The 22,373-nt window shown below is 43.0% G+C and overlaps 1 protein-coding gene across 15 annotated transcripts in view; it reads right to left on the minus strand.

The window, feature by feature from the left end:
* The window catches only part of MCF2L (MCF.2 cell line derived transforming sequence like), a 129,770-nt gene that overhangs the window by 70,688 nt on the left and 36,709 nt on the right, over positions 1 to 22,373 (minus strand). For 5 of the 15 annotated variants that reach the window (XM_077927662.1, XM_077927658.1, XM_077927656.1 and 2 more), the window contains exon 1: positions 18,175 to 18,330. The exons of 6 other annotated variants lie outside the window; for them this stretch is intronic. In XM_077927662.1, coding sequence (XP_077783788.1) covers positions 18,175 to 18,262 — 88 coding nt within the window. In that variant the 5' untranslated portion in view covers positions 18,263 to 18,330. Of the gene's footprint in view, positions 1 to 7,983; positions 8,103 to 8,713; positions 8,899 to 14,645; positions 14,720 to 18,174; positions 18,331 to 21,057; positions 22,198 to 22,373 lie in introns of those variants that run through there. 4 more of the 15 variants (XM_028728095.2, XM_077927661.1, XM_028728098.2 and 1 more) reach the window with 4 other exon arrangements.

A 22,373-nucleotide genomic window follows, 5' to 3' on the forward strand; every position in this document is an offset into this window, starting at 1 on the left:
AAAGCGGTACCTATTTATCTACTTGCACTTAAGGGTGCTTTCAAACTGCTAGGTGGGCAGGAGCTGGGACCGAACGACGGGAGCTCACCCCGCCGCGGGGATTCGAACCACCGACCATGCGATCGGCAAGCCCTAGGCGCTGAGGTTTTACCCACAGCGCCACCCACGTCCCCCATTTAACCAGGTTTACTACCACACATACACACATCATATATGCAGGATTTGAGTCTGCAGGCTTAGGGTACCAAGAACAGTAGAACTTCTTCAGCATAATCAAAGATAGGTTTAAAAACTCAGAGCATAAACCAGATCTAACTGATTATCTCATTTCCACCAAGTGTATTAACAGTGTACCATGGACAGCACCATCTTTCAAATTTCCTACAAGGACATCATTTTCATAAAGGAAATTTTGTACCCTTGTCACACCGAACAAGTACATGGGCACCTTTCACCACATGGGCACCCAGCAATTCTTCCATCTATCAGGTCTGCCTGGGAATGTAAATATAAATAGAATAAAAAAGACTTGTACACTCATCGTATTCGGAAGCAGTTGATGTTTTTAATGATGGCATTATATATGAAGGCATGTGTCCCTCTGTTTTAGTAATTCTGAATATTTAGTAGTATATGAATACCTGAATTAATAAATAACTTGGAAATCAATAGCCAACTGCAGTTTGCTAGAGTACGGTATGATGAAACTGCTATTAAAAGTTTAGTAAAGGACACAACTAATAGTATCCATTGGTATTAACAGCAACACAGGCAATATTTGGCAGGCAAATTACGAAGCACAGTAGAAGTCTTGATGTATTTGTTTTAACTATATCAATATATCGCCCAGGACCGGTATAACGAGCAGACTGAGATGTCGGTTTCACTCAGCGGTGTATCTGCTAGAAGCGTCCATTGGTGGGTGTCAGGAGTTCCTTCCTCCAGCAGGTGTTGCTAGCAGAGGGACTCAGGAGCAGTGGCGGTTTCACCAGCGATACATCACTGAGTGAAACCGTCATCCCACTCTGGCCTCATACGACGGAGAGGGAGATACAGCTTGTTCCTCCCTCTGCATCTTTAAACTGCTCGACTGAGGAGTGTGCAGCTGCCCTTGCCTCAGTTGAGAAGTTAAAGGAGCCCCCAGCTTGGTGCTGGCTCCGGCAAGCTGGCAGTGGGGTGGGGGGCTCTGTGAAACTGCTCGGCATAGGGGAGTGCAGCTGTCACAGCAAGCAAGGAGACCCGAGGCTCCACCCGCTCATGAACAAGCGGTGAGAGCACCGGGGCTGTCTCAGCTGGGGGGGGGGGTATCTCCCCCCAGCTGAGTGGTACAAACAAGCTGCATTGTCCCAGCCTTCGAGCCTGGGTGAAACCGCCTCAGCTCTTGAGGTAAGAGCTGGGGCAGTTTCACCCAATGCACCTTATTTTTTTTCAACATTGCAATGCACTCTACGTGGGGCTACCTTTGAAGGTGACCCGGAAACTGCAATTAATCCAGAATGCAGCAGCTAGACTGGTGACTGGGAGTGGCCGCCGGGACCACATCACACCGGTCCTGAGATCTGCATTGGCTCCCAGTACGTTTCCGAGCACAATTCAAAGTGTTGGTGCTGACCTTTAAAGCCCTAAACGGCCTTGGTCCTGTATACCTGAAGGAGCGTCTCCACCCCCATCGTTCAGCCCGGCTACTGAGATCCAGCACCAAGGGCCTTCTGGCGGTTCCCTCATTGCGAGAAGTGAGGTTACAGGGAACCAGACAGAGGGCCTTCTCGGTAGTGGCGCCCACCCTGTGGAACGCCCTCCCTTCAGATGTGAAGGAAATCAGCAGCTATCTTCTTTTTAAATGACACCTGAAGGCAGCCCTGTTTAGGGAAGTTTTTAATATTTAATGCTGTACTGTTTTTAACACTTGATTGGAAGCTGCCCAGAGTGGCTGGGGAAACTCAACCAGATGGGCGGGATATAAATAATAAACTATTATTATTATTATTATTATTATTATTATTATTATTATTATTATTATAATATATTGTGGTATTCCGCCAAACCATGTTTGGCTGGTGATACACCACAATGTTGAAAAGCTGATATCGCCCAGACCTCGTTTTAACAAGTTAAAAAGAAGTGCCTCTCACATGGGCTTTGAGTCTTTTGATACATTTTGACCCATAGTATTCATGGATTTCTCCACTGCTGTTAATGTGGAAGTATTTAAAAGGTAAATCACTACTACTTACAACATTTTGTTATTATGGTGATTATTATGACTGACAACCATTTTTTTTAAACTAAGAATGAGGGCAATTGCTCTTTCTTCTACACTTCAGCAGCAATTTTAAATTTAGAAATCCTTAATGATATAAATAGGTGCATTCAAAAGAAAATGCTTGAGCTATAGATGCTCTATTTTAAGTGCACAAAATACAAAATTGATTATGTCTGGGAAGTGAATTACTACTCACAAAACACAAGTGAATGTATTGTAGTCTACAACAGAAAAGAAGACATTCTCTGTATTATGACTAATATAGACATTAATGTCATTCATCAGTTACAAGTGGGAGTTGAAACCCTGAAGCAAATCCTTAATTCTTCATCCCTTTGGGGTCTTTATCTTGCCCCCTACCAATAGCCTGTCCAGCTCCATCAGTAAGAAGATTGGAATTACAAAGAGATTAGACTGTGGGGCCCTTTATGCGGAAGATGACTGCACGCCACTGTTAACTAACTGAAGAAACAGCTGTCATTTCGGACCTCTTAGCTTAGAAGCTCACTTCAACAAGTTAACAGATTCAGTAAGAAACAGAAAATGATGACATTTAAAACACACTCTGTATACCGCATAAGTTTTATTAGCTCCACAAGGAAATCCAGAGGAAAGGACAAGCAGTTTGAGAACTCCATGCTCCTTTCCTCCTCCTCCTTGCAATATATTACTTGTATCTTGGGTTAATCTGTAACCTGGAAGGATGATTTCGCAGTTAAAGCACTACAGTAACTGAGATTTCCTCAGTATTTTCAGCAACCGTTTCAAAACATTGTACCTGAAAACTAAAGACATGATTGTTGTTAATAACGGGCTTAAAAATCAATGGGCCTTATAAGCGTCTAGTGTTGGTGACTCAAGTTGTGTACCTCAATTTTTTTAATATGGTGGAAAGGGTTTTCTCCTGAACACACTCGCTAATGGAAGCATTTTTGTTAGTTTATGAAGTAGCTTAGGACAGCACCCAACAAATCTGCCAGGTTAAGCTTGTCCAAGTTACTAGCCTATGACAAAAAAATTGACCAAGTATAGGTGGTTTGTTGCCACGCAGGTTAGCAGTCATAGATCCTTCTGGACAACAGAATGTCTACGCTCCCTTTCCTCTGGCTGGAGGTGATGTAATCAGTGTATCATGAAATGGAAGAAAAGACAATGTAAGCCTTGCAACTGGGATGGAAAAGGCTTGCTGTCCTTGAGAAACCAAAGCTGTGGCATTTGAGGGCTTCCCTAGAACCTACTGGGGAAACACCTTCTGTCGGGAGTTAATGCGGTGAGCCTTCCATCTCATATTTATGTGTTTAGAAATAAACCTTGTATCACAGCAATGTCATAAGCCTCCAATGACCTACATCGTAAGGGACCCAAACCGAAGTTTCTGTTGGAATCCCTCACTGCTCAAATACTGGGGTGTGTGTAACCCTGGGATCAAGTGGTAAGGATAACTCTTCCCCGAAATCACATCACATGCAAGGCAGGCAATAAGAAACTGGAAGTTACTACTGAATGCACCACTGCATACGAAGCTACAAACAACTAGGCAAAGCCTAGTCAGGTATGTTCACAATATAAGGTCTGCAGTAGCTGATCTTTACAAATTTCTCTCACTTGAAAGAGCACAACAAACGAGCATGTGGATAAGCTGTAGCAAGTATGTTCAGTGACCAGAGCTGACCCCATACCTTGGCTTTGAATGCATCTCACAATTCTGAATACCTTTCACTTCAGGTTAATTTTTATATGATGTAAAGCACTGAGTGAAGCAGGCAGGGGTGGGAAGGCTGCAGCCGAAAGAGAAACCAACCTCCACCTTTCAGCCCAAACACATGAGAAGTGAAATGGAAACGCAAGCTCCTTTAACATTCCTTCTTCAAGATGCAGTCAGAGCAATGCTAATTTTGCTTTACTAACTGTAATAAACCAACAAGATCCTATATAGCTGCTAGCATGCTTCTTTGTTGTAAGTTAAACATCCAAACCGAGGGTCGATGAATAATACAAAATTAGCAATTGGAGAGGCGTTCTGTATACAGCAAAGCAACGCTATGCCATTGCCCTGCACCACCCTACAGTTCCACTCCTGTCTACTTGAGTCACCATCAAGCTACTAAAAAAAAAAAAAAGACAGAGTGTCAGCACAGTTAAACTGGATGCAGATCTGAGTTGTGCAGTGGATGCAAATGAGGCAGTTGCTTAACAGCTTCACCACATGCTAACAGATCCATCACCCCACATCCACAATGCAACATTTTGGTCATTCAACTCAGCAGATCTCGATCAAAGTTTCCTGATCAAGTGCAGTTTTAACAAATGAACTTAGGCTGCAATGTCATGTGCTCTTAAGTGTGAGTAAGCCTCAAAGTAGTAGTAGTAGTAGTAGTAGTAGTAGAAGAAGAAGAAGAAGAGGAGGAGGAGGAGGAGGAGGAGGAAGAGTTTGGACTTGATATCCCGCCTTTCACTCCCCTTAAGGAATCTCAAAGCGGCTAACAATCTCCTTTCCCTTCCTCCCCCACAGCAAACACTCTGTGAGGTGAATGAGGCTGAGAGACTTCAGAGAAGTGTGATTAGCCCAAGGTCACCCAGCAGCCGCATGTGGAGGAGCGGGGAAGCGAACCCGGTTCCCCAGATTACGAGTCCACCACTCTTAACCACTACACCACGCATTGCTCCCAATGCAGCAGAGACTTATTTCTGAGTAAACATGCATGGGACTGGACTGTTAGCACATATAACTATTAAGGTCAGTATAGTTCAGGAACTGCAAGAGGTCTCTTTCTGCCAACTTCAGCTGTCTCTTTCAAAGCAACCTACCACCTAGGGTACTGAATTTCAAGACTGTGATGTGCCCTCTCTACACCAAGAGCTGCAGGATCCCAGGAGTAGGAAACGAAATGCGAGGGAAGAATAAGACCCTGAAATGGGTCTTAGTGGGACCCTAGTACAGAACCTTCATTGATATAATGTGTGCATGATTTTGCTAGAACTGTATACGCTACAAATTAATCAGGACATTTAACCAGTGCTTTTTTTTCTTAAGAAATGTTTAGAGGTACTCTCACTTTCCTACTCGTATTGAAATATTACCCCTCAATGAAGGAGGCCAAATATAGATTCACAAAATGTTTAGGGGTATGCATACCCCTGCGTCCCCCCCAGAAAAAAGCACTGCATTTAACTATTGGTTCCAGTTGAATTTACCCCCAACTAGCTTTCTTCCATCAGCTCTGATTGATTTGCACAAAAGCAGTTGGATAAAAGACATTAACTTAAGGTTATGCTCCCCTTGCCATCCAGTACAATGCTTATTAAATTGAGGTCCCAGTGAAGCAAAATACCTACTGAACCAAAGTCTTTTTGATACTGAACAACAGAGCAATCTGTCCGCAATGAGGAAACTATGCCCCTGGTATGACTGTTTTCCAACTGGTCCTCCTGATGTAGGATCTAACAAAATGTATGAGAGTTTTCTGAAGTGCCTAACTGAATATGCTGCCTTCAGCAGTACTTGAAGGTCTTTTAAAGAGAATTCCACTCCAAATTCGTAAAAGTCCACGTGGAGATGGGAATGCTGAAACATTGGTTCAGGTTTGCTATTTTTCTCTCTGTATAGCAAGCTATGAAAAGAGTTAATCCAGGAAGTACAGCTGATTCTTATGCGACTTTTCTTCTTGCAGATCACTATAAAAAGTAATGCCCGCTTTTTAAAATTTTTTGGGTAGAATTGGCTGAAATTTGTAGGCAAGGTCGCTTATTCTGAGGGCATATATCCTGTCAGCTTTCAGAAGAAAAGTTGCAGTGATTTTCATGCAAGAGCAGCCATTGCAGTTTTATGATGGGCAGAAAAAGGAATCCTTTAACTTCACCTTATGTTGTCTGGACAATTGGACTGAAAAGTAGAAGCATGAGAGAGAATCCTGACCAACTGGAGACAAATAGATGCCTAGGCTTTAGGTGTAGGGACCTTTATAGTTCATTTTGGGGAGCAACAACATAGGATTTTTGTGGGGGGACAGACGGTCTGGTTGATTATAAGCTAGAATTGTTAGTTGCAAAAGAACTCTCTCAGTCCAATTCTGACACCTCTCTTAAGTTTAGAAATATACTGTACGTTCCACTTGCAAAGTTGCTCCCTCTCCTAAAGAACCCAGGATGGAGAGCACTGGTAAAATTAATCCCTCCGATAAACAAGCTAGGCCCATCAGTCACAATGGTGCTCTTTCTCTGTGCCCTGGTGTTTTCTCTTCCTCCCCAATATCATTCCACCTTGGCCTTTTGGCTTTATAGTAAGCTTAGACACATTACTTTCACTTTCAACAGATGCCTGTCTGCAACATTATTTTGATATCTGCACCACTGAGGTGTTGCAAAGTGTTTCAGGGATTTCTGCTTCAGCTTGTGCCACCTTACAAAGATCCCACTTTGACAAGTCCTAAATACCTCCAATGTATCCCACTTCACACCAGGATTTGCCTAAATCCAATATCCATCTCTACTTCACAGTTCCATTCAAGCCAATAAATCACACCAAGGATGGGGAACCTGCAAGCCAACAGATATTATTCACAACAGTTCTTATCATCCCTGCCCATTGGCAATGCTGGATAAGGTTCATAGGAATTGGGAGACCACCACCATTTGGATGGCCAAAGGTTCCCCATCCCTTAATTGCACCTTACTTGCATAAAACTAGTATCTTCTTCCACATGACATGGAATAAATGAATTACCACCAGGAAGCAATTTCAGAGATGAGTAAGAGCATGTCCACATTTTATCTGCATGTGTGTAGTGACCGGACTGCTCAGTTTTATAGGCAGCCAAACCTAATGTATCTCTCTGTTTTCTCAGAACTTACCTCAGATTGCATAGTTCTTTGCAAACTGATGTTCCAATACCTCTAGCAGCAGCAGCAGCAGGTGAAAGCTTATCTCCATGCCCCAAGTACCTGCTGATGAACAGCAGGCTGATGGGCAAAAAAGACCAAAACTTTTGTTTCTAGGCCAGGAGCTACCGTTGCTTAATATCAGGCAAGTTGGACTACCCAGAAAACACAAGGATTCTTACTACAGTGGTACCTCGGGTTACGTACGCTTCAGGTTACAGACTCCGCTAACCCAGAAATATTACCTCAGGTTAAGAACTTTGTTTCAGGATGAGAACAGAAATCGTGCTCCGGCGGCACAGCAGGAGGCCCCATTAGCTAAAGTGGTGCTTCAGGTTAAGAACAGTTTCAGGTTAAGAACGGACCTCCTGAACGAATTAAGTACTTAACCCGAGGTACCACTGTATTACCTTAAGTTAAACTATATTTAAAACAATTCATACAACACTATCTGGCAGCTAGCATAGAAGTACATTTCCCCCAAATAGCATTCGCTTAAACAAAATGGTTTTAATAATAGTATCAAGCAAAACATTTCATGCACAATGGCAGAAAATGCAGGGGGGAGAACTTGAATTTTCTAGTTGTTATCATACTGCTTTCTTAAATCCTTTGTAACCTCAGCCTTGCATTCCTTCTTGTCTCCAACAGTACACCAAGGCACAAAAAGCCTAGCACAATTCTCCTGAATGCACAGTGATGCTGCAGGCACACCCAGAGCCTTTGATAAAACTTACTTTAAATGGAAAACATCACATCTCCTAATACACACCAACACTTAAAACTCAACATTAAATAAGTATCATTTCAGAGACCGAAGTGGTAGAATACAAATCACCAACCTGACAGGTCACTGCTGTTCATCCCGTATTCCTCTATAGCAGTCATGCATACCAAACAGAACACAAGACAGGCAACGTGAACTGAATCAGCAGCATTTGGTTTCTCTCTCTCCCCCTCCCCTTCCCCAATTTCCACAAAAACAAGCTTTCAGTTTCACAGTGGACTGTAGCTTCACTATTTACAGCAAAGACTGCCTCCAATGCTTCATTCATACCCTATTAGAATAAAGCGAGATTACTGTGGAAAGCTCTGAATTAAAAGAAATTGTAAGAAAAGATACGATAGCGAAGCTTTGCTACTGACAATTTTGGAAGAAGATGTAGTAGCGGAATCCCCTCCTTTGCCCTAGCCTTCTCACAAAGGTAATAAAATGCCTTGGAGGGAGAGTGACAGTTAAACAGCACGTTGCAAGATACAAGGAACAGTTTCTAAAGGAGCTACCGGTAGGTACAACAAGGAAGCATTTGTGATCCTTTAGTAAATATATTCTACAAACATTCTGTGTGATAAAGCTCACAATGAACACGTACGTGGCACTGACGTAACAATAGGCTCTCTGGAAATGAAAAATACAAATGTGTGAATTGCGCAGCGGACCGGAAGATCCCTAACAGATCCTTACTACAACATTCAAGAACTACTAGATTGCACCCGTCATTTCAGTTCAGCGAAGTCACTGGAAGTGGAAACAAGAAAGGGAAGGGAAGAAAACAGGAAAGGTAGACGCACCTGTTCTTTTCTTCAGAAGATACCACAGTTCTGCAATATCCTTGTACAGCAAGGAGATCAGACTTAAGGTCATATTGCCACAAATCAATTTTGTGAAGAGTTGCTCAGTAGATGGTGACCTCTGTCTTTAAAGTGCCGTTCAATATACAAGGAAAGCTCAAAACTTCACCTTTCACAGTAAAAGTCAAGCTGAATGGGACACAATACCTTTCTTCAAGTTACATGCAAAGCCAGTGTGTCTTTCAACAGGATCAGAGGTCCACAAAAGGGTTAGCGAAAGACTGGAAACTTCTCGTTTTCATTTTATGGTACAGAGAACTCACATGCAGCACACTAAGTTCATTCACCCAGAACGTAAAAGACAGTAACTGAGCAAATTCAGTTAAAAGCAAAACATCTTTTTAAAACAAATTAATTTCTAAACTCTCCTGGAGTGGCATGTCAAAAGCCTCCCTTAAGGAACCCTACTTTAGCAAATGGTAACCTATCAAGTAAAGCCATCTCTTTTTAGCCTGAAAGGAACAACACTGGTCAGCTGACAGCTGCTTCTCTCAAAGAGCTCTCTAATGCAGTGTTTCCCAACCTTTTTTGGGCAAAGGCACACTTGTTTGATGAAAAAAATCTCGAGGCACACCACCATTACAGCCCCGTGACGTCAGCGCGCAGCGTCTCGCCGGGAGGGACGCACGAAAGTGTAACTTTCAATTTTTTTCCCTCCCCCTTGCCGGGGAACCTCCAAGCTTTGGGGGTGGGGGGGGAGCAAGCAGCAAAGCGAGGGACTGAGGGACTCCTCCAACGACAAGGGTTGGGGAAGAAGAGAAAGGGCTATTCCGCTCCAGTCACGGGAGGGGAATATGTACTGGCCCAACTGGTGTGCGGTCTTCGGAAAGCGGGGTGCGGGAAGGAAGCCTAGGCTCGGGGTCCACCGACCTCGGCGGAGAAAGGCAACAACCGGAGCCGATGACGAGCCGGCGCGTGCGTGCAGCGGCTGGCCTCGAGCTCGGGAAGCTGCGCGCGGCGATGTTGACGCGGGGCGCGCGAGAGCTTGGGGGCGGGGCGGGAGAGAGAGAGAAAGAGTTGGCAGCACCAGGCGCTGTTACTTATTGCGCTGCGGACGCTGCCAGCAACTGCGGTGGTTGTGCGGCGGCCGCCACCGCAGAACGTCCTTGTCAGTCAGCTGAGCTGCCTGGCGGCGTAGGGAGCCGAGGGGCGGGGCTTCCTTTCTGAAGGAGCTGAGGGTGGGGGTCCTCCGGCGCCTTCGGTGAAACGGCGCCGGCCCAGAGCGCTTCTAGGAGGCTGCCTTTGTGCGCGACGTAAAACCCTCTTTCCCTCCCTCCAGCCCCGTGTCACATGTGGAAAAGGGGGCTGGATCCAGTGACGCAACTCGGAAAACTGTTAGGGAAGCCAGAGCAGGAAAGTGAGTGGGAGGCGGCGGCGCCGCTTTAACCCACGTTTCCTTTTTGAAAGAGAAACCAGTGTTTCCCAACCTTTTTTGGACTCGCTCGCGGCACACCAGGCAACATCTCGCGGCACACTAGTGTGCCGCGGAACACCGGTTGGGAAACACTGCTCTAATGAGACAATTCCTTGAAATGGAATGCGAAATTTCACATTTGTGGGGGGGGGGGAATCCTTATTCTCACTTTTTTTTTCTGGAAAGGTACAGAAAAAGACAATTCAATCTTTAATTGAAATCTTCACCAATATATGTGCATTCCTGAGCTTGATAAAACTTTTCTTCAGCTAGAATAATAAAACTTATTTAAAATGCATGTGCTCCAGGACATGTTTTATATGCCCAAGGCAATTCTCTTGAGAATTTTGCATGTGGTTAAAAAAAGCCAAAAAACTGAAATGAATGTAGATTTGTTTCTTATTTTTAAAATGACATCTACATGTCTTAGAATCATAGAATTGTGGAGTTGGGAGGGACCACGAGGATTATTTAGTCTAAACTGCTGCATTGCAGGACTCTTTCGCCCAACATGGTGCTCAAACCCACAACCCTGTGATTAAGAGCCTTGAGCTCTACCAACTGAACTATCCCTGTGCTAGGGTTTTTGTCTTTTCTCAAAGTAACAGAGATATCCACACGCCTGTAAAAAAAAAAAAATATGCACTTGCTATACACTTTCAGAGACTGTACACAATAGGTCAGAATAGTCAATCCATAAAGCTTATGTTATACATGCAGATCAATAAGATTACAACAGGCAATGTGAAATCAGAATGCCAGATGAAGACCTGAGAGACCAGGGTTCAAATCGCCATTCAGCCATAGAGCTCACTGGGTGACCTTGGGCCAGTCACTGCCTCTCAGCTTAACCTACCTCACAGGGCTGTTGTAGGGATTAAATGAGGAAGAGGAGAAGCATGTACACCACCTTGACCTCCTTGGAGAAAAAGGTGGGATGTAAATAAAACAGAACAAAATAAAATAAATTGTAGTGATATGTGTAAGAGGACTTTTTAAAAAGATGCCCAAGGTTCAAGTATGCCTATGAACTTTCACCCATTAAACGTTAAGCAAAGTCTTACTTCACTTGATCCTTTTAGGTAATTGCTGCAGGGCAGATTACCTGTTAATTAGTGACCTCAAGATTACTTACTAGCAATCTCAAATTCTGTAATACAGATAAACAGGACAGTAAATGAAAGTGACAGAAGCAACTGTTAAATGACTCAAAGAATATAACAGACTGTTTCCCCTCTGCTATTGGAGAAGACTTCTGCCTTTCCAAAGTCACCAGAAGGTCAAGAAATGAAAACATGGTGGATAACTCAAGGATTTATAATTACAACTATTCAAACAGTAACAGTTAGGTTTCTTCTTCATTGTACATTTATATCTGGAAAAGCATTCCATTATGTGTACAAATTATGTACAAATTTGTAAGAATCACATTAAGTATAAGTTCTACCTAGTTATATTCATGAACAACTTACCCAACAAAGCTACTTTTAATGCCATGAGGAACTTGCTTGGATAATATAGATTTGATAACCAAAAAATGCACAAAAAGAACTGGAGTGAATGAGTGAGCTTCCCATTTCCGATGCTTAATTTTCTATAACTAGAGGAGGGGGCATCAGTGACAGCAGAAGGGAGACAGAAGATGTTTCAGGCAGCCCACCTGAAACATAGTGGGGGAGAGATAAGACCACAGAATGCACACCTGACAGTTCAGCTGGCAATCCATTGTTATCATATTATGGTTGTCTTTATCCTTACTGTTGTAGAAGGGCTTGTCTAAAGACTTCAAGAAACCAACAGGAAACCTTCTCATTATATTCCATGCTTCACATAGAAACTTAATAGAGATGAACAGATGAAACATCTTGCCAAAGGCTATATAACTCACCTGTGGCTAAGAAGAAGAGAGCCCAGAATTGTACCACTTGTGGTAGACAATAATGTATCTGGTTTTTCAACCAGCAAATGTTTAAAGTTCTTAAAATTCTGCACAGAAGGCAGTCTGCCTCCCATCCACAGTACCTCCTATGACACATCCTTGAGACCTTGCTTAGAAGCCCTGCCTGACAAGCTGAAAGTTTGCAAAAGCCCTGTCCTTACTGGAACATGGTGCCTGCACACCTCTCATGGTCCCTTCTCCCGACAAGAGATACTGTCCTCATGAGACTCATTTACATGTGGCATCGCTCACTTGCATTTTCTCTAATTCCTCTGTAAAAGTGAAGCCTTTTTGCAAGCAGCCAAGTCCCTCTTAATTTCTAGTCAACCAATACACTGTACTTTTCCATCTATAAGACGCCCCCATGGGGGCCCCCTAATTTTGGGGACTCAATATTAAGAAAATGGGGAGGAGATTGTCCAGAATGGGAGGAATGCACAAAAACCCCTCACCCAAATTCCAAACGCTTGCGATTGAACGCAGCGCAGAAGCCTCCTATCTTATTTCTGATCGACATCAGCAGCCGCCAATCACATGCACAATTGCTGCAGCAGAGCCCAATCACCACAGGACATTCTCACAGCAGTGCCCAATCGTAAGCGGACATTGCCGCAGCAGCGCCCAATCACAAGCGGACATTGTCACAGCAGCGCCCAATCACAAGTGGACATTGCTGCAGCAGCCTATCACCCACAACAACGCTAGTGACAATCTACTACTCAAGACAGAAATCATTTCCACGTTCCCCGTCCCCATGTATAAGATGACCGCAATTTTTAAGCGTTGTTTTAAGGTAAAAAAACATCATCTTATAGACGGAAAAGTACGGTACATCCAACCTACTATTTGGGGTCGTGTCCAATGTCCACTAACACTACAGCTCGTCCATGGGTTGTACACTTGGCAAGAAGAAAAAGAAAGGACTCTCCTTCCTTAGAGGTTATTAAGCACACTGTTGCAACCCCCACAAACTATTAATATAGTTCAAGAGAAAATCAGGCACTGGGTTTCTTTAAAAGAATATGTAAATGATGTGTATGGTTGATTTTAGGCCATTTTCTTTTCTCTCTCTCTTTTGTACTTCTGCTGTGCTATGATAGATGTGGCTACACTGCCATGTGTGCTTCCTCCCTCTTGAACCATTATAGCATTTGCTCAGTGTCAAATAAGGCTAGAAATCCAATGCTGTGGGATTTACTCAAATACCCATGTGGTTAGCCTAAACGCTTAAGACACATATTTGACCTTACTATAAAATAGCCAACAGAAGCATCAATATAACTTTTCAGTGTGATTTGTTTTTTAATGTTGTAAACATTTGTAAAGTTGATTCCTATTCAAAACAATGCAAATTTCCTGGATTCTTTTCTAGGACATCAGGGTGGAGATTTAGCTTGCGGTTCTGATCTGGCCCACTAAGTCCTGGTGCACATGGGTGGCGTGACTTATGGCAAAGAGGGGTTGAAATTAATCTGCACTCACTTCAGCATTTATACCATGGATCAAATCGTCTAGGCCACTCCCCAATGAAACAACTGGACGAAGCAGGGAGGGACTTACAGTGGTACCTCGGGTTACATACGCTTCAGGTTACATACGCTTCAGGTTACAGACTCCGCTAACCCAGAAATAGTACCTCGGGTTAAGAACTTTGCTTCAGGATGAGAACAGAAATCGTGCAGCGGCGGCACGGCAGTAGCGGGAGGCCCCATTAGCTAAAGTGGTACTTCAGGTTAAGAACAGTTTCAGGTTAAGAACGGACCTCCGGAACGAATTAAGTACTTAACCTGCTGGATCAGGCCAGTGGCCCATTTAGTCCAGCATGCCTACAGGAAGCCGGCATTCAGGATCTGAGTTCAACAGCACTGTTCCCTCCTCCAGTTTCCACCAACTGATTTTCAGAAGGATTGCTGCCTCTGATTCAGGTGGTAAGACTGCACAGAAAGGGGACAGGGAATCAATGGTTCTCCAGTTGTTGTTGGCATTCACAGCTCCCAGCCTGCCTAGCCAATGATCTGGGATGATGCAAGTCGTAATTCAACAACAAATCCATCCATGGCTGGGGAAAGTTGTCACAAGAATGAAGCCAAGCTACCTCCTGCTCTTCACCATGGAACAGGCATGGAACAAGACACTTCAGTGTACATTAACCCCCCCCCCCAATAAACCCCACAAACTTTCACTTAAACATTGTTATGGGAGCTCCAGAAAAATGCTACAATACATTTCTTATAGAATTGGGGTGGGGTTTGTTTTACACCAAATTATGAATGGGAAACATGGCCCCTAAATCAGCTGTTGCCAGCTACATTGTGTAAAGGAAATAAACTCTGGCACTTAAACCCACTAAATAATGACTGAACATGTAAAGCTATAATCTGCAAGTAATTAAATCTATATGTTAACTATGCGCTTGAAATATATAAGCCTACAAAACGTCTCACCAGTCATAAAATAAGCATAGCAGCATGGCAGTATACTTGTCTACTCTGTTAATCCAAAAGGAAGCATAATCTTACCTCTACTATTCTGTTTCGATCCCAAACTTTAGAACAATGGTTATTCTTTTTTTACTTTTGACTTTCCTAAGGTGCTTCCTGTTTTAGTTCTGCATGCAAGTAATGGGTGTGCAGGAACAAGAGCCACCCCTTTCCACACTGTTGTTTACACTGCTGCTTCTTTATGTACTTTCATGCTGAGTATGGGTGGGGTAACACAAACATTAAAAGAAAATGCAACAGGAAATGATCTTGTTTAGAAAAGGCATTTTGCTTTAGTCTCCTACATGTCATACACTACGTAGTACACCAGTCTTCAGCCATTCAAAATCATTTGCAGCATCAAATATTCAAGGCATACAATACAGCAGCAGAGGAATTCCCAGCCTATTATGCACCCAAATCTTTTCATTTATGATTATTTGCCTTGTTAGGTTTGCAGCTTCTACTAGGAGACCATTTCCATTCCTTCTCTGGTTTGTCTCTTACTTTTCACTGTGAATGTCTATTGGTTGTCATTTGTTCCAGCTGTCCCGAAACCCATCAGTGATTTGTTTTTTATATCCCCACTGCTCTTTGGGGTCCATTTTAACTCCAGTCTTCTGATGGGTTTTCCAGTCTTGGGTAAGGCATGGAACCAACATTATTCCTTTCTTCCCTCCATGCCATTTTTCCATTTGCACCCATATCTTAACTGCATTCCTTTCTTTCTTCCCTTCCATGGCTTTGCTTGGTACAGTTTGAGGGATGGAATCAGTGACAGAGCACACTTTGCATGTAGAATGTCCCAGGCTCAATACCTTGGCTTAACATCTCCTTTCTTTCTTTTTTAAAGACAAAGGTGGACTGTAATGTGACACCCCTGACCTAGAACTCAAAGAGCTGCTGCCAGAAACAACAGACAATACGGACTAATAATCCTACCCAGTTTCCAATACAGTGGTACCTCTGGATGTGAACAGGATCCGTTCCAGAGCTCCATTCGCATCCTGAAGTGAACGCAACCCGTGTGCTCGATTCGCCACTTCCACGCATGCGCGTGACGTCATTTTGACCGTCTGCGCATGCGCGAGCGGCGAAACCCAGAAGTAACATGCTCTGTTACTTGCAGGTCACCATGGAGCGCAACCCGAAAATACTTAACCTGAAGCTACTTCAACCTGAGGTATGACTGTATTCCTATACAGTGGCACCTCGGGTTACATACGCTTCAGGTTACAGACTCCGCAAACCCAGAAATAGTACCTCAGGTTAAGAACTTTGCTTCAGGATGAGAACAGAAATCGTGCTCCGGCGGTGCAGCGGCAGAGGGAGGCCCCATTATCTAAAGTGGTGCTTCAGGTTAAGAACAGTTTCAGGTTAAGAACGGACCTCTGGAACGAATTAAGTACTTAACTCAAGGTACCACTGTATGTAGCTGTGCTACTTGAACGAGATTCAAGGACCAATTAATTTTGTTCCCCTTACTCCCGTGCAGGGGCGCCGACTTATAAAAAATATTGGGGGGGCCCATACCGGGGAGGGTGGAGCCAACTAGGCTGGCGGGGGGCGGGCGCGGCCGGTGCAGAGAAAGCCGGAGCGGCGACTGCGCTTTGAACCCACTGTCAGTCAGCCGGGGCTGAAAGGCAGACTTTCTCCCTCGGCTCGTCGTTTGCCCGGCCGCCCGTGCGGGATCCCACCGGGGAGGCGGAGTGCTGAATGCCGTTACAGTTTTATTTTGGGCGCCTCCGGTCTCCTCCTCCTGCTTTTCCTGTGCTCCATCCCCTCAGCGACTTCGCGCTTCCAGCAGAGAAGCTGCGCGCAGCTCCGGGCGGCGGATTGGAAGACCCCCTCGCGGGTTTTTCACGCCTGGAGAGCGCCGGTTCGGAGCGGGTCGCAGTCTCCGCTGTTGCCGGCCGAGCAGGAGCGCCGAAGAACCAAGAGTGGGCAGGGACGAAGGGAGACGAAGCTGGGAAGTGACGGAGGCGACAGAAGGTAGCGGCGCGCGTCACCTTCTATCCGAGGCGCGTGGAAGCGGAATGAAGCGGCTGGCAGAGAATCGCCGGGGGGGGGGGGCGTAATGAGGCCAAACTAATAATTTTCTTAAATTATTGGGGGGGCAGAGCCCCCCCAAACGAATTTTTGAGGGGGCTCGGGCCCCCTCAGGCCCCATGGAGTCGGCGCCTATGCTCCCATGATCAATATGTGGTGCAGGGATAGCCAACATGCTGTCCTTAAAATGTTGTGGTCTCATTACCCCTGGCAATTACATCATGATGACTGGGGCTGATGGGAGCTGTAGTCCATAACATCTGGAAGGCACCATGTAGGCTACCACTAATGTAGCAAGAAACCAGCATTGTGCAGTCTGGTGCTCTCTAGGCTCGAGAACAGCTACGCAAGCAAAAAGACATAGCAGCTTGCAGCCTTCTCCCAGCCGCACCCTATACTGCAATATTGCAGCATTAACTTCCAACCTTGTGAGAAAGGGACATTGCAGTTCTATTTAACAGCACCACCCTATGCAGTAGGTGGCAAAGGTGTAGTCAAAATAGGATTGGGTGTTCCTGAACACTGAAAAAAATACAGACAGTAGTTGAAAGCAGCATGGAAGTTTCAAAGTTTATAGATTTGTTTACTAAATACAAATAAAATAACATGCTCAATTACATCACTCTCTAAATAAGGGGTGGGGAACCTGTGGCTCACCAGGCTCGACTACACCATTCACCACTGGACATGATGACTGGGGACGATGGGAATTGCAGAACGACAACATCTCAATGGGCAGAAGTTACAGCACCCCTGCTCTAGGGCATCAGAAAATTTCCTGGGACAGACTGAAAATTTCCTAGAAAACCGACATCACAGCACACTGCATTAAATTGTTTTAAGCAAGCTGGTACAGAGGCAAGTTGCAGAAACACACATGAAAGTGCATGCACACAAGAGCAAATTTGACTTGTGCATCTTCCTACAAGTTACATAGAAACTGCTCCTTTGCAGAGGAGTGAAAAGCAGCAATACCAAGTCAGTAGTACAGATTCTCATCCCAACGCATTATTGAGGTGTGTTTGGCTCTTATCTAGAACCCAGCAAAGCAATTATGGCATTATTAAGCTTATGGACTAAGCCTGTGGTACTCCCTTGCAAACAGTATTTCAAAGAATGAAAACATTATTTCTATTTAGTAAAGAACCCAATTGCAAAGTGAAGGGGTTTAGATGGATTTATACTCCCCAAACAGATACTTGACGGGCACAATTGTTCCTTGAATTACACAAAAATGTCATCTCAAATGAACGTTTGTGTCAACATGGCCTGTGGTGACTGGAACCCCTTAAAAAATAGTCACCTGTAACCTCTGGTCTTGTACTCTGGCAAAATTAACGAAGCCTCTGTAAATTATTAGAAGAGTGGGACTGGCAGAAAATGGCATGGTAAAAATTCACCTCAGCAAATGCCAGAAGCTACAAGTATCTGCCCTGCTACCTGCCATATAAGCGAGTCTAAGTGATATAAACACTTCAATCCTCACATTCTGCTACAAAATCAAATTTCTTTTACTTACCTTGAGCCATAGAAACTAGCCAGGAGCTGCAACTCAAAAAAACACTATAGCTTTCCATTTCTTTAACTGAAATCGCAACACAATGCATCTTCACCCAATCTAACAAGGAGCAAAATATTTCCTCTTCCAACAGATCATGCTTATTTGATCTGGCTTTACTTTTTGTGTGTGGAATGACCTTTGTTCCTTTTATTATCAGAAGTTGGACAAAGTTACTATGCAATTCCATCACCACCACCCATCGTTGCTGTCTGCTATTTTCTCTTTAGTTATAAAATTGTCTACAGTCACCCAGGATGTTTACATAAAGCAGAGGTACCTAACAACTGGGTTACTACAAACCAGGCCTTTAAAACTTCAGGACAGGCTTCAGATCTGAAATAGTACAAGATACTGATATTTTTGACTTTACCTAATCCAGAAAAATGTATGAACCACTTAAATAGCTCTCTATTTATTTACACAAACAAATTTGCAGATAAAATACAGCTACAAACTACAAAACAATTTAAAAAACATATATACATAGAACTATGATCACTGAAACAAAGATTTAAAAAATCAGTAAAACTTTAAAACAAATGTAGGTAACTAAAGTATATGTCTGGGTAGATTTGCCAGCACAAAAACCTTTTCAGCAGGCACCTAAAATAATATCATAAGGGCTTCTGCCTAATGTCAATACATTGCAGCTCAGTGATCTTGTGTAAACTCTAACACAGACAGGAAAATATGTTTTCAATAGAAACACATTTGTCCTACAGGAGCACTCGCTGTCAATGTGAATAGAGTTATCAAATGTAATTTGCCGAGTTTGCAAAGGGTGAGGCAGGTTACCTGGTGGCAAACCATATTTATTATTCAGGAAATACTTGAGCGTCTTCCTGAACCTTTGGAAAAATAGAATGACAATATGTAAATTAATTGCTTTTATTGAACTGTAATTATGCAGCAATGACTGGTTTTCTTCATGATGGAGGAAAATGTATAAAATGCTAGAACTGAAAGCACTATCATTAAAATATATTGCAAGAAAAAGTATCCCTTCCTTTTCCAACCTGCAGGCGTTGAGTGTGGTTATGTAGCCAAAACAATGTTAAACACACATAAGAGTTCAACGGGGGTGGGGGTAGCCCTCCCACCAATGACTCATACTCCTGATTCCCACCTTTCGTTTTTTGATAGAAAGGAGTTTCTAGCATTTGTAGAACCTGAAATATGAGACAAAATGTGCAAGCACTATATTCTCCATTTTTTTTTGGTAAGAAATTACAGAATGACACACACACCTACCAAAACTAGTATGAAATGAAGGAATCACATGCACCTTCGAGGTTACTTGGCTGTGTTTTATTTATGGCCTTAGCCAAAACCTTAGCCAAATTGGTTGAGTAGATATTTTATTATTCCAAGGTACCTGCTGTCCAGTCATGTGAGAATCAGATTTAAACACACTCAGGGACTAATAATACACATTTGCAAGAGACAGGTGAAATAAGGCCATTATCTTGAAAGCAACAAAAGGAGTCTACTGAACTGGATACCTTACACAACCTCGTGAAACAGTACCACATCCTTTGAACCTCAGGCCTACTCTAAAACAGAGGTTAAAAGGAGCAGCTGTTAATCTCTATTCAGTACTGGAGCCTGAGGTTGACTTAATTCACTCCTGAGCAAGATCAACAGGTGTTTCTCAAAAGCCTATTATAAAATTAATAGTGAGGGGGTGGGGATGATCCTGATTGAATAAAAAAAAAACCATTCTGATTTTCACGGTCTAAAATTACTGCTAAACATATGAGGCAGTGCCTATTAAAATAGGGCTTCGTCTTTCATAGCAGAATGTGATTTCATCAGTGGTGAAAAAAGTCAAATTCATTAAAACAAATCCTAGGCTGGAAGTTTGTCCAGGGTCTATTTACAGCCACCATACCATTGTCAGCTGACAAAACCAAGCCAATATGTATGTGTGTATTCCCCTCCCCCCACCCCCAAGCAGGTCACTGAGCAAAGACAGTTCAAATATTTTGAACAAAACCCTACCCAGATTGTAGTCCTAGATGTAAATCACGGTCACTTGCGAACCCAATTTTGTAAACAAGATTGCAACTCAGAACTGGAAGCAAATGATGGATATTTATCTCTGCCATTCAGCCTCTGAATTAAATGCTCCTGGTGGCTTTGTCTCTACACCAATTATTGTAAGCCTTTAAGGCAATTAAGTACTAAACACAAGTTAAGGTGTATTTGGATGGACACTTACTTACACACACCTCAGATATGAACCTAAAAAGCACTCCTGTTATATTGCAGGACACATACAATATCTGACATTTGTGGAAAGGTTGGGTGGGGTTAATTGCATGTACTTTTTTCCAGACTGTGAAATGTACATTGTCACAAACAATTAATTTCTAAACAAGAATTATTTATACAATGCATAGTTTACATACTACATAAAGGGTGATATTCATTGCTCGTAATACTGTGACTAAAAGTATAGGTGGAATATTTTGATATCCATTGAGGCCCATTGAAATGCCATTTCAATCACTAGGATTAAAAGGTTAGGAAAACCTAATCCGATACCTACAAACTCTAAAATATATATTATACTGAACAGACACTCACTTGTTTAAAAACTACATATTTTTTATTTGTTAGCGTCATTTGGGACCATTAAATAAGGTTGTGCTATTACAAGTGCACTAAAACTGAGGAAGGTGTTGCCGTATTTTGAGAGCTTTAAAAAATAAAATAAAAGAATAATGTAGTAAAAGTAAAGTGTCTGGCACATACAAGAATTGGCATGTGAGTCAGACACTGATACTCTGGAACATTGGTTAAAAGATTACAAATGATTATTCTGAAATCAAATCTTACCAGAATAGGCGTGGCGTGGGTAATTTCGCCCATGCCTCTTTGTCAGAGACCGCTGTACTGCTGAAGAAACACTGTGAAAGACGTGGTTCACTCTGCGCAGAATTCGGAAAGGATTTTCTTGTCCTTCTCTTGCATATCCACGTTGCGACATTGTGCTATTGCCACATGAAACTTTTAAAAAAATGTTTCATACAAAGAGAACCCACAATATCTTTTTCTTGTAGCCTTTAATGTTCACTCCAGTGCTACTTAAAAAGGTAGCATTTTTAAAAAGTTGTCCAGGACTTTAGCATTTGGAGATGAAGGGTAACTCTTTGTATTTCACTTCTCATTAATAAACGAAACAATAAAACACTTGGCGGATTTAACTGCCGGTAATTCACTCCAGTTTTGATCGCAGCGACAATTTCTTGATGCACCTAAATTACACTGTATACTGCTAAATGTATTTTACAAAATGTAACTAATATATTGATGCACGGAACACATTCACTGCCTCTCCTCTTCAGTAGCTGTTACGTAAAGCCAGAAATCTACATGAGAAATAATACTGTACAGAAATTTCTGAGTAGCTAACTTCTGTTCTTGGATCCAGGTGTGTTTTCAGTCAGAACCCATCATTTTTAGAAGAGGTCATAACCAGTTTTATAGTCCATCTCCTTGCCACATAGCTCTCCCACAATATTAGAGTTTTCCTTCATTTCCAAATCGCCTCTACCATTATTTACATATTTGCAACCTCCTTCTTAATGCCCAGGGGTATTCTGCAATTACCAAGCAACGTCTTAGGCTTCCACTGTAGAAGGGCACATGGAGTTTCTCTTCATAGTTTCATGTCAGCAGCCAGCCAGGCAGAAATCTATTGCTTAAATTGCTAAACTTTCAGCTCCCACATCTGCCCCATCAAGGTTTGTCTCTTCCCCTCTCCTTGAAGTTTGCACTGTTCCGCTGCTTTCAACAGGGCAGAATAAAATAGCAAGGCTAAGTAGGATGCTATAAACAAATTATGCACCTTTCCTGTAACAGGTCCTCTTTTTAACTGCTGCTGGAGCCCCAAGAAACTGAAGATACTGCAGCTGAGCTCTTCAAAGTCAGAATGGCTTTTTCCTCAAAGCATTCAAAAGGGAAAAAGTTAAGAGGACACTTCCCAAGGAAATTCAAATAACACACAAATTACAGTGGGAAGGAAGGGAGGGAGACCACTGCTGTCTTAAACCATACCAGGAAGTTCTGCATTGTCTCTTCATCTTATTTAATACAGAAGAGAGGGGGGGGGGGCCGGGAAACTGATTATGTTGCTTTACTTGGCAAGAACC

Source organism: Podarcis muralis, chromosome 4, assembly GCF_964188315.1.
Source record: "Podarcis muralis chromosome 4, rPodMur119.hap1.1, whole genome shotgun sequence".
NCBI lineage: Eukaryota > Metazoa > Chordata > Lepidosauria > Squamata > Lacertidae > Podarcis > Podarcis muralis.